Below are 16,061 nucleotides of genomic sequence, written 5' to 3' on the forward strand. Positions count from 1 at the left end.
CTAGATCACCCCGCACCTAGATACAGTAAAACTTTAACAGTCAAGATAAAAAAAAAAAAAAAGAAGCTCAATTGGTGAGAGGGTGGTCATTTTTGACAAACTTTAATGGTTAGGTTTATTTGCCAAAGTTTGACAGATGGTGGAGAAGAAGGTGGATCTGCATAGAAGTCTCAAGACACTAAGAAAACCCAAAGTTATGAATACTTTCTTTCCTCCAAAACTAGGAAGTGACTAAAGAGCAAAGAAGTACTTTACAGACATGCACAGACAAGCCACCATATATTTTACACTAAAAACAAGCTACTTAAAGATCAACCTATACATCAAGCTAGGATTGTATACTTTTAGCTTTCTAGTAAAGTGTGCTTTAAGGGCCCTTTTTATGTATTACACTGGCTGGTGACAATCTAAAAACAAATAAAAAATATGTAGAACCTTCTAGGGGCTCCCAATGGAAAGTTAAGAAGTAATAATGCCATTATTTGCTACTGTGATCTCTGTGCCTGTAATTGCAGGATGTGTAAATACCACAATGTACCAGTTTTCCCCCCTGTATCCATCATATTACCAACCCAGACATAGTGTGTATGTTGCAGAATTACTGTAATTGTTTTAATTTACTTCCTGAAGGTTATGTTGTCATCTTTGATACAGAATTATAGACTCATGGGGAAAAAAGCCTGATGCCAAGCCTAATGATATCTCACACAGCGCTGCAGCATTATTAACAGTGGTGCTCTGATTAACTGCTTGAATTCTCACCATTTAGCAATGCTCTATGCAAGCAGTTAGAGAACAAGTGATTATTGCCAGGCTGGAGATGAATGGATTCCATAATAACTTAAAGATGATCTCTGGACTTGCCTCCACCCTCTCTAACTAATCACTGGCACTAAAAAAAAAAAATAAAAAAAACCTTTGACCTAAAATAATGGTCACAGGATTTTCCGGACCGGAGCCATCTCCCTTTTTCAGTTTACAGGAGGCTGGATCCTTCTTTGGGTATTCAAGTCACAGCCTGCATGATGTGGACACTTCCCATTGGATGTCCAGTGACCCGGTCTTCTCAAAATCCAGAGGAGTCGTCTCAACAGTGTTGCCAGTGCCAAGGGGACCCTCATGGACCGACTGGAACATTTGCAGTGCAAAATTACCAGTCCCCTGCACCTACATACAGTTCTGGGGAGGGACCCTAACAGAGGATTTAGAAAAGTAAAACTTTCTTTAACAGTCAAGTTTCAAAAACAACAAAAAAAAAAAAAAAAAAAAGCTCAATTGGTGAGAGGGTGGTCATTTTTGCCATGCTTTAATGATTAGGTTTAATTTGTCAAAAGTTTGACAGACTTGTGTAAATGTTCACAGGCATATTCAATTCACATTAAACGTTAAGCAGCGGGTAACATTATACCTGCCTCCGGTCCTTAAAAAAAAAATGTCCTGGGCTACAAAATACTGAAAAGCAATCTCTTAAGCACTACTGTATCAAGAAGGTGGATCTGCATAGAAGTCCCCAGAGACCTTTCTTTCCTCCAAAACTAAGAAGTGACTAAAGAAAAACAAAGTAATTTACAGACATGCACGATACTTGCACAGACAAGTCACCATGAATTTTAAATCCAAAACAAGCTTAACGATCAACCTGTAAATCAAGCTAGGAAAGCATAATTTTAGCTTTCCAGCGAAGTTTCTTTTTTATGTATTACACGGTGTACAGGATGCCGAGAGTGTGTCCTGGTGGGCAGGTACGTTTCCCCGATATTTGAGTTGTTGTCCCTTTAATGGGGTCCGTTGCAGAGCTTTTGTGTTATTCAGGGGTTCTCACCCATGCAAGGTGTGTTGTCCCATGTTAGGTTTGGCTGGAGAGGACTAACATCCAGGACTCTCTGGATTGCTAAGTTTATACCAGGGACCCAGGATTTCGAAGGATCAAAGAGACTTGGGGGAGGGGGGGGGGGGAGCCTTCAAACCCTGACTACTAGGACTTTGGTCCCGAAGGGGTTAAGTCCCAGGTGAGGAAGGTTTGAAAAGCAGCAGATGGAAATCAGCATCTGTGTCAAGGAAGTGAGAAGAGAAAGACCCGCTAGCGGTGAAGCAAGTAGAAGCTCTCAGACAAGCTGAGACACGGGCTGCAAACGTTCCTGTGTGGCCTGCCTGGCACACTTACTTTGGAGAAGCCTAACCACTGTGGGACTGAAAACTAGCAGTGAGCCTGCTGCTTAATTACCAATACCAGGATTTACTTTGGCTGAAGTAAGCTGTCTTTTGCTTAGCTGTGATTAAAATAAAGGAACAGTTTTGCTTTCACCAAACTGGCTGGCGATCATTCCAGAGCTACCCCAGGTTACAATGGGCTTTCTGACATCAATATAAAAACAAATAAAAATATGTAGACCATTCTGGGGACTCTCAACAAAAAGTGATAATTCCTTTTTTTGCTACTGTAATCTCTGTGATTGCTCACAGCGATCACATGGTACAGGCCAATCACAGCAGCCCTGTAACATGTGAAAGCAGTGTCCAATCACAGGAGTTCTCAATGGCTGCATTAGTGTCAGAAATGACATCATGACTGTATAAGCAATCACAGTGGGAAAAAAAAACCCAGATTCCCCCGTACCGCTGCACCAGTCACGGTACCCCCGTACCACTGCACCAGTCACGGTACCCCTGATCACTGCCACACCAACACTAGTATCCCTGATGACTGCCACAGCAGTTCCAGTGTTCTTGATCACCACTACACCAGTCAGTGTCACCATAAGGACTTTTTAACATGTATGAGGCTCTCAGAAAAGCCATTCAATGTTCGGATCCCTAATCATAGAGCCAAATTCAGAATAAGGAGCAGAATGTGTTTTAGAGTGTAATTCGAAGTATGCCAATGCTGTATGTTAGAAATATTTTATTAATTGACATTTTGTGTAAAAAAAAAAAAAAAAATACATTTTCATTTCACATTTTCCAAAAACTTGTGGCAAAAAAATGAAGTCTTTAGAAGACTCACAATACCTGTTAAAAATACAGTGTTTGCTTTCCAAAATGTGGTAATTTTGTGGGGGTTTCACTGTCCTGGTTCTCCATGGCCTCCAAAAATGTGATTGATAGTCAAGATATGAGATGCATAATTTATGCCCCGTGAACACCTAAAGGTGCGATTTGGATTTTTGAGTCCTTTCATTTGGTAGGGCTGCAAAAAAGTCTCATACATGTGGTATCACCATACTCGAGATTAGTAGCAGAATTTGTTTTGACAAGGGAAAAAAAAAGTAGCGCTCGAATGCTTCTATCGCTGATATCAGCCAACACTGAACTGGTATAGATTGTACAAAACAACTTGTCAGGCTACAATATACTACAGAAAAAGGGCTACTGATTGCCTACAGGATGCCGATGCACTGTGTCAAAAACGAAACCAGTTGATTTAGGATGGTTTTAGCTCTGCTTTCCACCTCTAGGAGAGGTCTGTAAGCCCCGTTTTGGGCTTAATCATTGAATAGAGCTGAAGCAATCTTCCTTTGTGTAATTGGTTCCCATTTTTTGGGTGTTTTTAATCCCAAGTATGCCTATAAGTGTTAGAAATATCTTATTAATTGAAAAAAAAAAAAAAACCTTTTCCTTGTGGCAAAAAAATTACATTTGCAAAAGACTATGCCTTTCAGAAAATACCTTTGGGTGTTTGCTTTCCAAAATGTAGTCATTTTGAGGGAGTTTCCACTGTCCCGGTTTTCCAGGGCCTCCATAAATGTTATAGGTGGTCAGGAAATTAGATGTGTAATTTATGTCCCTGGAACCCCTGAAGGCGATCCTTGGATTGTGAGCCTCTCTATGCATCTAGGCTGTGAAAAAGTTTCATACGAGTGGGTATTTCTATACTTGGGAGGTGTAGCTAAATGGGTTTTGGGGTGTAATTGTAAGTATGCCTATCTTGTGTGTGAGAAATATCTTGTTAAAATTAAAACTTTGTGAAAAAAAAAAAAAAGGATTTTTGACTTACCGTAAAATCCATTTCTCTGATGTTCATTGACGAGCACAGCTTCAGATCTGCATAACCGTTGGGTTATACTGCCCTCTACAGGAGTAGTACACTAGGCAGAAAAAAAGTCTGGCTATTCCCATGGGCAGTCCCAGGGGGTATACTCCCTCTCTCTGACATAGGCACTCCATTTAGTTACAAGCAGTGTCAAGAGAATTACAACTCCACAGAGGGGTGGGGGCTGTGTCCATTAATAAACATCTGAAACATTCTCTTTCGTTCATTGACGGACACAGCTTTAGATCTTCATAACCATTGGGAGGTACCAAAGCAGTGTTAAACATGAGGGGTGGGAACAGCAAAAAAATAAAAAAAATTCCCAAGGCTTAACAGTAGCCAACCAGGCAATGGGAGCTCAACCAAAACAGGAGCCCAACTGAAAAAAAACAATACACCCTTGAAGAGGATCAGGTCCTCTCAACAGCAGCCTGCAAAACCTTGCGACCAAAGGAAGCATCCGCAGATGCCAACACATCCACTTTATAAAACTATGTGAAAGTGTGCACCGATGACCAAGTGGCCGCCTTGCAAACCTGCGTCACTGACGCCTGATGACGGAAAGCCTAGGAGGCACTAAGCGCCCGAGTAGAGTGCTCCTTTCAGGGAAAGGAAAAACTTGACCCTTGATGGAATAAGCCTGAATCACTGTCTGTCTGATCCATCTGGAAATGGTCGCAGGGGAAGCGGACAACCCTTTATGAGGCCCATCCATGAACACAAAGAGAGTCTGACTTTATGAAAGACTCCGTAGCTGCCAAGTACACCCCAATTACCCAGACCACATCCAAGGCATGCAAGGCAATTTTCTTTGGAAGTTTAGGCCTAGGACATAGGGAAGGCAACACAATGACCTTCATTCAAATGAAAATCAGAGACAACCTTTGGAAGGAACGACGGACAGATACAAAGAACCACCTTATCTCTGTGAATCACCAGGTAAGGTGAACGACAGAGAAGATGGTTTCTCAGGATCGAGTCACAGTTTAGGGAACTTATTTGGTGTAAGAAAGTGGCCAGGATTAAGCTTGCCACTCTCCAGATGGCTAAGGACGGTGGAGGTTTGGCGGTCCCCGACCCCCGGGTGTATTTCCTGGCCTCCCAGGTCCAGCATATGGGAGGCTGGGGGATTGTGGACCCACAGGATTCCATTGGGGCCCTTTTGACTCCTCTGGACTCTGACACCCCGGTTCTTGTCCACCTCGAGGCGGGATTTGCGCATCTGCCGGCCAACTTGCCGACGGTGTCACTGCTCCGTTTAGTGTGGCGTTGTGTGAAGGACATGCTTCGGGTTGAGGGCTTCCTTTCGGAGACCCCGATCTGGGACAACCGGAACTATAGAGAACTCGCCCGTTTGGAGGGCTCGGAAATCTGGAGGAATTTGGGGATCCGGTTCATGACACAATTGTATAGAGGGCAGGTCCTTAAATCTTTTCGGGACCTGGAAGAGGAGTTTCGGGTACCTAGACAGCATTTTTTCAGGTATCTGCAGCTCCGGCATGCGCTCTTGGCTCAGGCCGGGTCTTCTCCCCTACGGCTTACCACCCACAGACTTCTGGGGGAGGTGCTCCGGGCCTCCGACAAGAAGGGCATGATATCTGAGGTGTATGCCGCTCTCTTAGGCTCGTTTCAAGACCCGGCCGCCCTCCCTGCCAGAACGGCGTGGGAGGAGGACCTTGGTCCCATTGATGGTGAAACATGAGAGCCATGTCTGGCCTCCATTCCCTTAGTCTCGGTCTCGGCCTCCCACAAGATCTCGCACCTCATGTTGTTCCATAGGGCGTATAGAACGCCTGTTAAGCTTCATAGGTGGGGTCACAGACCTACCCCTCTCTGCCCTAAATGTGGTCAAGAACTGGGCACACTGATGCACATGCTGTGGTGCTGCCCCAAACTCTTTAGAAATTGGTCCACGGTTATAGAAACGATATCCAAAGCATATAATTTTCAGCTGTTGCGGGATCCCTTGATCTGTCTTCTTGGGGCCCTGGAGGTGGAATCCCTGACTCATAATGCACACGTAGCTGTTCTTCGGCTGCTTTATATGGCTCGTAAGTTAATTGCCAGGTACTGGATTTCCTCCAGGGTCCCGACAGTGCAGCAATGGATTGCACAAGTTAATAGCTCTCTCATTAGAGAAAAACTGACCTATCAACACAGGAAAGCACATAAGAAATTCCTGTCGCTGTGGCAGCCCTGGTTGGATGATCCGGCCCTGGCTCCCCCACAACTAGTCATGCACAGGCTTCTAATGGGTTAAGTTGGTTCACACCTTTAAGAATGTTTGACTGCTACTGCCTGGTAAGGCTCTTCCCCCCCCCCCCCATTTCCTTTCTTTTTCCCCCTTCCCTTTCCTTCCTCATCCCTACCTCACTTTCCCCTTCTCCTTCAATGATTCCACTTGGTGCCAATCTTTCTACGGTTACTCTTGCCCAGTTAGGGCCCCTAAGTGCCTCCTACAGTACTGTTTATAAGCCCTTTTTTGTTGCTTCCTGAGGGGGTACTCCTTAATTCTACTTGTTGTATGGTGGGCGGTGGAGAGTTCTCGATTGCCCGCTAGCACTTACTTCAGGATTGGACGGTGGGTAGTGTATCTGATTGTTTTATGGAATGTTATTTGCACATTGTACTGCCTTATTTTCTGTACATTTTTGGATGTTAACAGAAGTGAAGGAAAAGAATTCGCTTTCGTTATGCAAGCTTTTACTACTGTATGTACAATGTTTACTACTGTGTTTATTTTTCTCAATAAATTTGTTTACTTCTTGAAAAAAAAAAAAAGGTGAACGACAGGATAACGCCGCCAGTTCCGACTTTGCGCAGAGGTGATAGACACCAAAAAGGCCACCTTCCAAAACCGCGTAAGCAGGGGAATCTCCTGAAGATTTTCAAAGGGAGGCTTATGGAGGACTGAAAACCCCAAATTGGCGTCCCAAGGCGGCAACGGAGCCTGTACTGGAGGAACCAAATGTCGGACACCCTGAAGAAAGGTACAGACCAGGGAGTGTGTGGCCTAAGATCGTTGGAAGATGACTGCCAAAGCCGACACCTGGCCCTTGATGGCACTCAAGGCCAATTTCTGTTCAACCCCCATTGAAGGATGGTCAAGATCCAAGCCACAGAGAAGGAGCGAGGAAGAACCCCAATAGACTCACATCATGCAATGTACGTCTTCCACGTACGATGGTAGATCCTCCTAGATGTAGATTTCCAAGCATTTAACAGTGTAGGAATCACCGACTCAGATAAACCTCTATCCTTCAGCACCTGGCGTTTGACAACCAAGCTGTACAAGCCAGGAACTGTAAAGCAGGACAGAAGATCAGTCCTTGGGACAGCAGATCCTACTTGAGAAGAAGCTTCCAAGGCACGTCGGCGACCAGCCGCACCAGATCGGCCTACCAAGCCGGCAAGGCCAATCCGGCGCCACTAAGATATGACTGGAATCCCTTCTGCCTCAATCCTGCGTATTAGTCTTGGCAGAAGCTTGAGAGGATGGAAAGCGTAAATCAGACAATACTGACCCCCAGGGGGGACCCAGTATGTCTGTGGCGTCCGCCACAAACCTCTGCACCTTGCTGTTGAGCCGAGATGACAATAAAGCCACCTGAGGGGTGCCCTAGCGGAGACACATCTGATGAAACACCTCCGAATGAAGGGACCACTCCCCTTGGTCCAACACCTGCCAACAGAGGTAATCTGGCTACCAGTTTTCAACCCCGGGAATGTGTACAGCGGAGAGGGCTGGAACGAACCGTTCTGCCCACCTTAGAATGCGGGCTACCTCCATAGCTGCCAGGACCCTTCTTGTGCCCCCCTGGTGATTGACATAAGCCAAGGCCGTGGCACTGTCCTATTGAATGCGCACTGGACATCCCTGAAGAAAATCCATCCAATGGTCCAAGCACAGTCTGATCGCTTGAAGTTCCAAGATATTGATCGGTAGTCTGGACTCTTCCAATGTCCAGAGCTCCTGAGCAGAATTTTTGCCAAGGATGCCTCTCCAGCCGGAAAGGCTGGCATCCGTGGTGACCACTGCCAATACAATGAAAATGGAGAGATCAGTCAAGGCCTTTTTAGAGGTCTGGTCCGCAGACCAGCATTTGAGACAAAAGATGCCGAAGTACCACTGCCAAAAAAAAGAGCCGAGCCACTAGGGGATCGGCATCCAAAGAGGCATCATGGATAAACTGCAACCCCTGCAAAGGCTGTTCTCCCTCCAGATCACAGCGTAAAAGCTTAGCCCACTCGGTCAGAGTTTAGGACACCAGGGCAATGGTAAATATCGGCCTCAGTGCCGAACCAGCCGGAGTGTACATATTGCGGGCCACAGCTTCCACCTTCTGTCAGCCAGATCCTTAAAGGCCAGGGACTCTTCAACCGGAATCATGGTTGCCTTGTTTAATCTGGAAACCAGAGGGTCCACCACCGCTGGAACAGTCCACTTCTTAAGAAGGGACCCCTCATCGGGGTGTCGCCTAGTAAAGTGCTTAGGGGCCCCAAGGGGACGCTTTGGTCGTCCCCACTGTTTAGCAACAATTCTATCAAAATAGGTGGGGAACGGAAACACCTTTGTTGCTCTGAATGGCTTTTGAGTGTCAAAGGGAGCCTGTGCCTCCGCCGCAGCTGCATCCTCCATCTTCAAGATCTCACACACAGATACAATCAGTGCTTCCACCAGAGCCTTTTCGTGTGCAGTTGCAGATGTGGAGGAATCATCTCCACTATCAGAGGATGCCGGGCACGTGATTGCAGACCCAGCAGAATGACCCACGTCCGCGGTGGCGGAATCGGATTTAGTATCGGATGAGACAGATGAGGCAGGGGAAGGTGGGGTGTGCTTTTTGCTAGCCTATCGCCAGAAGATCACCTTCACCCGGGACACAAGGGACACCAGGACCGCCGTTAGTGCATCGATGGATGGTTGGGTCCCAGGGGGCCCCGCAACCTCAGAGAGGGGACAAGGTGGGGAAATTTGCTCCAAAGACTCCATGAGTTACCAGAGGTAACAATAGGAGTAAAACACTGCTAAGGGACAACCACCACCGTGCTTAGCAGCACCACCCGGTCGCCAGGCACAAGCACCAAGTGATCCTCAACAGAGAGGGACAGAACCACACCAGACTCACCACAAAGCAGAAACAGGCACCTGGATAATCTGCACTCCACGTGCCGCGTTTAGGAAGTGAAAGGATCCAGGAGTCAGCACCGGGGAAGGAGGAGGGGCTCCCACCACAAAATTGCCACCCACAGGGCTCCACTGTCATGGCCACCATTATTTTCAATGGTAAACCACCGCAAAATGGCCGCCGGACTACACAAACATGGCCACGGTGTATAGAAACACAAGGGCTACAACAAAATGGGGGCCCCCGTGCGGCACCATGAGGCTTACAGGGACCCAGGAGGGAACCCAGGCTTCAAGGACAGACCCAGGCAGGACAGGGGGCCCTGGCAAGAACCCCCAACAGGTTCAACCTCCTCTCCCGCAGAGTAGATATTCCGGTTGCCGGCGGCGCAACCCGCCGGCCCCCATCGCCAGCATAGCGCCCTGCCCCCACCCCAGGAGGTGGACCAGACCACCCAAACAGCCCCAACATATGTGGAGGGTACAGCAGACAAGGGAGGGGTGCCTGGCGGGAAGGAGGGGATTCGACCGTCCCAAAACCCTCCAGGGGGAGAGGGGGGCCAGCTGCTCACCATACCAGGAACCAGGCAGGGCCCGCTCCAGACAGAACCCCTCTCCATAAAAATGGGGAGGCTGTCAGCCAGGAGGAATGTTGCTACTCGGGCCGAGACCCGGTCGTATGCGACCTCGTGACGGGTTTAACTGGCAGGCTAGCCCCCGTCCAGTGGGGCTATGTCGCGGATTATGGATTATCCAGCCCATTGCCTAGTCCGGCAATTGAATATAGAAAAAAAAAATTCTATCTAAAAAGAAGAAATTGCCAGAACCAAAGATCCCAGCAAGCAACTAGGTCCTTAATCCTGACTAGACAGAAAAAAAAAACTGAGTGCCTATAGCAGAGAGAGGGAGTATACCCCCTGGGACTGCCCATGAGCGTAGCCGGACTTTTTTTTCTGCCTAGTGTCCTACTTCTGTAGGGGGCAATATAACCTAACGGTTATGAAGATCTGAAGCTGTGTCCGTCAATGAACAAAAGAGAAAAAATATTTCTTCATTTTTAAAAAAAGTGTGACAAAAAAAAATTATAGCTTCAAAAAAACTCACAATTCCTCTGACTAAACACCTTGGACAGTCCTTTCCAAAAAGGGGAAAGGGGGTTATTTGAGGGGTGTTTGTACACTATAGATTTCACACAGACTAAATCATACACACTAATTTGGATTATTTTTATCAAAGTAATGTAGCAGAATACATTTTGGTCTAAATGTATGAAAATTTGTTATTTGCAAAATTTTAAAACCGATAGTAAGAAAACAATTTTTTCAACATTTTCAGTCATTTTTCGTTTATACTTCAATAAATAAAAAACCCGGTAGCGAATAAATGCCCCCAAAAGAAAGCTAACTTTTAAAAAAAAAAAATCTATAACTTGTCATATGGGTACAGTGTTGCATGCCTGAGTAACTGGCATTCAAAGAATGACAGCGCTGAAAACTAAAAAATGGCCTGAGCAGGAAGGGTGTGAAACAGTCCAGTCTTAAGATGGTTAACCACTTCCCGTCCGCCCGCCGCAGTTTTAGTACTACGTCCGTCGCGCACGTGGTGCTGGGGGGCGAGTGCACGCTGCCCATCCCCACTAGGCAGTGGGGATGCCCGATGCATGGGGCTGGTGGCTGCGATTGCTGCTGGGCACCCGTAATCGCTCCCCGCTGAGAGAGGACGGTCAGCTGTTGTAAACACAGCTGACCGTTCTTCTCTCCAAAATTATCACAGAACGCCTGTGATCCTTCTATATAGGATCCCAGGTCTCTATGGTAATTTCACAAGCCCCTCCCCCCAGTTAGTAAACAGGCTCACACTTAATCCTTTGATCACCCACTAGGTTAACCCCTTCCCCACCCAGTGTCATTATTATTGTAACAGTGCATATTTTTTAGGGGTCCGATCTGTCCACCGCAATGTCACAGACCCGCTAAAAATCGCAAATGGCCGACATAACTAGTAAAAAAAAATAATAATAATAATAATAATCCCCTAGTTTGTAGACGCGATAACTTTTGCACAAACCAATCAAAATCCGCTTATTGCGATTTTTTTTTTACCAAAAATATGTAGCTGAAAACAAATCAGCCTAAAAGGATGAAAAATTTTGATTTTTAATTTTTTTTTTTTTGGGAATGTTATATAGCAGAATGTGAAAAAAACTTTTTTTTCTTTTCTTTTTTTGTTTATAGCGCAAAAAATAAAAATCGCACAGGTGATCAAATACCACCAAAAGAAAGCTTTATTTGTGGGGGGAAAAAAGGACATCAATTTTGTTTTGGGAACAGGGTTGCGTGCCCACGCAATTTTTCCGTAACGCAGTGCCGAATCACAAAAAATGGTCTGGTCATTAAGGGGGAACATCCTTCCGGTCCAGAACTGGTTAAGAAAAACACTCCAGAAAAGGTTAATATGAATATGCCAATTAAAATTCTAGCATGCATTTTGCAGTGGGTTAAACATTCTAAATTGAAGCACAAATCCACTTGTAACGCTGAAATTATCAGGGTCTTCACTTACAACTGCCACTTTGAGTTATTGTGTTACATGTAATAAAATTTAAGACATATACCGCCATACAATATCTTTCTGCCACAGAACACCTGTATAGACCTTAGTACCTTGTTAAAATATATACACATGACCTTCACATCAGAGAACGTGAAATTCTCTGTTGCCAGTTCTGTGATCAACATACCCAGTCACACTGCATCATTATGAGGGTTCCACCATTATTTACGGTTACAGTTTAAGAGCTATCTGCATTTCCTACCTGTTTACTGGACAATTAATGAGCCTAATGCCTCGTACACACGGTCAGATAATCGTACGAAAAAACTTGCTTTCGACCTGGTTGCACGATAATCTGATCGTTAGTACACTGCTTTCGACAGCCGATCACAACAGTACATCCAACAAAATCCGAAGGGACAAACCGGAAAACTTCTGTCGTACGATAGCCCCGCGAACGACAATCGTGTAATCAGTACATAAGGCTGGCCATACATGTCCAACTTTTGTTGTACAATTTTCTGTCAGATCTACCACAAACCACATAATGTGAGGTCAAAGCTAAACAACACATTCACTTGTATCCAATTAGGCAAGAAAATCTGACAGAAAACTGAAAGAAAATTGTATCATGTATGGCCAGCCTAACACTACATATTACTTGTCTAATCAGGAGGCAGGTGACCCAAGAACTAAAAAAAAGGTGAAACGAAACAGAGGTGTGATCTCCATTAAACTGCAGTGTGGCAGAGCTGTGTGAATAACAAAAGTGCAGAAGTACAAATCCTTTGGGAAAAGTTTAAAGTATAAGTCCCCATTCATATATATGCAATGTGGGAACCCTGCGAATCCACTGCGGGTTCCCGCATCGCATTCAACTCGCAGACAGTTCACACTGCCATATGCGAAACGCTGGGGGTGTCAATACAAAGTTAATGACACCCCCAGATCAGTTTGAATATCGTAGTGCGAACTGTCAGTTCAGACATGAATCGGATCACATAGGTGTGAACACCCACGCAATTTCGATTCTGGTGCAGGCCCAAAAAAGGGTCCTGTGCGAGTAGCAGGGCTGTGGAGTCGGAGTCGAGTAATCAGAGGAAATTTTGGATACCTGGAGTCGGAGTCGGCAAACAATGCACCGACTAAATTTAGATTGGAATTAAAAAAAAAAGCAAGTTTAAATGTCCCAATTCACAAAATGTTATAATTAATGACTTAGTATAAGGAAATAATAAAGTCTGACTTAAGAGCCTCTATGAAAGAGGATCTGGTAGAGGCTATTCTCTTCCTTAGAACGCTACATTCAATTGATTTGCATTTGCTAAGCCTATAACTACATTTCAAGATTAATATAAACCATTTCTAGGTTTTACAGATTTTGTTTTTGGTTCATATAGATAAGCTTTGTTTTTGTTCTAAAACAACCAAATAATGTGGTTTGTATTTTTGAACTGGTAAAGTTCCTGTTCCTGATGTTTATGCCTGCTGCTACTATCCAGCCACTTGATTAATTAATAATAATGTTTTCATTGTGTTTGTCTTGCTTAACTCCTTCCCATCCGCGCTACAGCCTATATACGGCTGCAGCGCGGACTTGAATTTTCGGGAGGCCGTTTTTAAACGGCCTCCCAGAAAGACTCTCCCCGCGCGCTCCCGCGAGCGCGCATCGGGGAGAATCTGTGTCGGCCGTGTCCCTTGGACACGGCCGATCACAGAACGTGGTGAATGGCCAATCACAGCGGCCATTCACCACGTGATCAAGCCGTCCAATGAGAGATGATCTCATATGTAAACATATGAGATCATCTCTCATCGCCGGCGCTCCTTCCTCACACAGACACTGCAGTGTGAGGAAGGAGGGGGAGCCGACAGCCGCTGGGGACACAGAGAAATGTAATCAGGGCACTGATCACCAGTGCCCTGATTACTAAAGGTAAAAAAAACACACACATTGCCCCCCCATCAGTGCCCACAGTGCCCGCCATCAGTGCCCCCAATCAGTGCCTATAGTGCTGCCAGTCAGTGCCTGCTCAACTAGGCACTGATGAGCACTGACTGGCAGCACTATGGGCACTGAGTGTGGGCACTGATGGTGCTGCCCATCAGTGCTCATCAGTGCCGCCCATCAGTGCTCATCAGTGCCACCCGTCAGTGTCCATCAGTGCCATCCGCCAGTGCCCATCAGTGCCGCCCATCAGTGCCGCCTATCAGTGCCCAGCAGTGCCACCTCTCAGTGCTCATCAGTGCCGCCTATCAGTGCTCATCAGTGCCGCCTATCAGTGCCGCCTATCAGTGCTCATCAGTGCGGCATATTAGTGCCACCTCATCAGTGCCCATAAGTGCCACCTCATCAGTGCCCATAAGTGCCACCTCATCAGTGCCCATAAGTGCCACCTCATCAGTGCCCATCAGTGCAGCCTATCAGTGCCCATCAGTGCCGCCTCATCAGCGCACATCAGTGAGGGAGAAAAATTTATTTTCAAAATTTACTCGCAGAAAATAAGAAAAACTTTTTTTTTTCAAAATTTTCTGTCTTTTTTCTTTTTTTTTGTAAAAAATAAAAAACCCAGAGGTGATTAAATACCACCAAAAGAAAGCTCTATTTGTGTGAAAAAAATGATAAAAATTTCATATGGGTACAGTGTAGCATGACTGCGCAATTGTCATTCAAAGTGTGCGAGCGCTGAAAGCTGAAAATTGGCCTGGATGGGAAGGGTGTTTAAGTGCACAGTAGGCAAGTGGTTAAACTGTTCAATACAGTAGACTGTTGGCTTCCCAGCCAGTAGTCCTGTGGTAATGACATGTATGTTGCCTTTCTTTCCTTCAAGGAATATATAAAATACATTCACATATTAATACAGAGGAGTCAAGGCCGGGGAGTCGGAGTCGGAAGTACAAAAAACTGAGGAGTCAGAACAATTATATACCGACTCCACAGCCCTGGCGAGTAGTGTCCGAATCTGATTTGAATTCAGCCATACAATCTGTATGGCTGAATTTGCATCGCACAGACATTGCATGTGATTTGCAGAGCAGTGCACTCCGAGTCACATGCGATGTCTGTCATTGCATATATGTGAACTGGGACTCAATGTCACTTTCAAAACATCAGATGGCAACAAAATCATGAATATATTTAAAGGTAGTAACAGAAAATTACCACATGTAAACCCAAACAGAGTCAATAGAATTATATCAGGTCAGGAACACGCATTCAAGATTAGGATATGCACTGAGACATTTGCAAGTGTTTACTATGGTATTTATTATTTAATTACAATTAAAAAATAATTCACATTATGTATTACAGATTAAAAGGTTCATTCATATATATCCAAAGCAGAAGGAGGAGGAAACATGCAAAAAGTTGACTTACCAGCTCACTCTGATTAAGGCCTGATGCCACAATGGAAAGGTTTCTCCTATTAGGTACTACAGGAATCTTGGATGATGCGGGACACCTTCTACTTCTTGTAGGTGATGTGAATATAGGAGATGAGCTTCTCTTAATACCTCCAATATTTTTCTGCTGTTGAGACTGCTGTTTAACCTCCGTAGAGTCCCTTCTTCTGTGGCTGGAAATTTTGTTCACCGCTCCATTATTCTGAGTTGTACTTCGCAGGCTTCTTCTTGGGGACCCTGTAGCTTGGTTTAGACTAGTTTCTGGGGGTTTACAGGTATCTGTATAACAGTAGAATAAACATATAAAATTACACAATTAGCGCAAATTTGAGAGATTTAGCTATCTACAGAACATGCAATTTGATACGTTTAATAACTGCATCTGAAGGCATGTGACAGAAATTGAAATGTTTTGTAAAAAAAAAAAAAAAACTGTAAGAGAGTTGATGATTACAATAATAATAAAAAAAGGCTTTTTTAAATGTATATGGGAACTGACCTGAATTTCACACAAGAGATTTGCAGTGTTTTATGGGGGGAGGGGGAGAAAGAGCAGCACATGCATACACATCGGTAGTAAACTGTCTTTAGGGCACTCGACCCTCTGCATCAATCCAGCTAGCCCATATATTATTGTACTTTTTGGGGCAGTTTGTACTTTCATATGTTGTTTTATATAATAGTAGCACTGAGGTATCTGCTGTAACTCCAGAAGGATCGGGTAGGAGGATCGGCTGATTTCCATTTCAGCAGGATTTCTCATCTTGCATAGAACAGTGAAAAAGTAAGGCACAATTTAGTATACTTAACCCCCACAATATCCTCCAATTTGTTGCCTAAAAAGAACAAGAGGGTCCAATGGGACCACAGTATCACAAATGTTACTTAAGAGTGTCGACCACTGACTTCCAGTATGAAGTTTAGGACAGGACCCGACCATATGGC

General features: G+C 45.0%; 1 protein-coding gene across 1 annotated transcript in view; it reads right to left on the reverse strand.

Moving 5' to 3' along the window:
* The window catches only part of BRCA1 (BRCA1 DNA repair associated), a 413,307-nt gene that overhangs the window by 172,085 nt on the left and 225,161 nt on the right, over positions 1-16,061 (reverse strand). The window contains exon 15 of the mRNA XM_082271609.1: positions 15,091-15,395. Coding sequence (XP_082127735.1) covers positions 15,091-15,395 — 305 coding nt within the window. The remainder of the gene's footprint in view (positions 1-15,090; positions 15,396-16,061) is intronic.

The sequence above is a fragment of the Pelophylax lessonae genome, assembly GCF_965119305.1.
Source record: "Pelophylax lessonae genome assembly, chromosome: 11".
Classification (NCBI taxonomy): domain Eukaryota; kingdom Metazoa; phylum Chordata; class Amphibia; order Anura; family Ranidae; genus Pelophylax; species Pelophylax lessonae.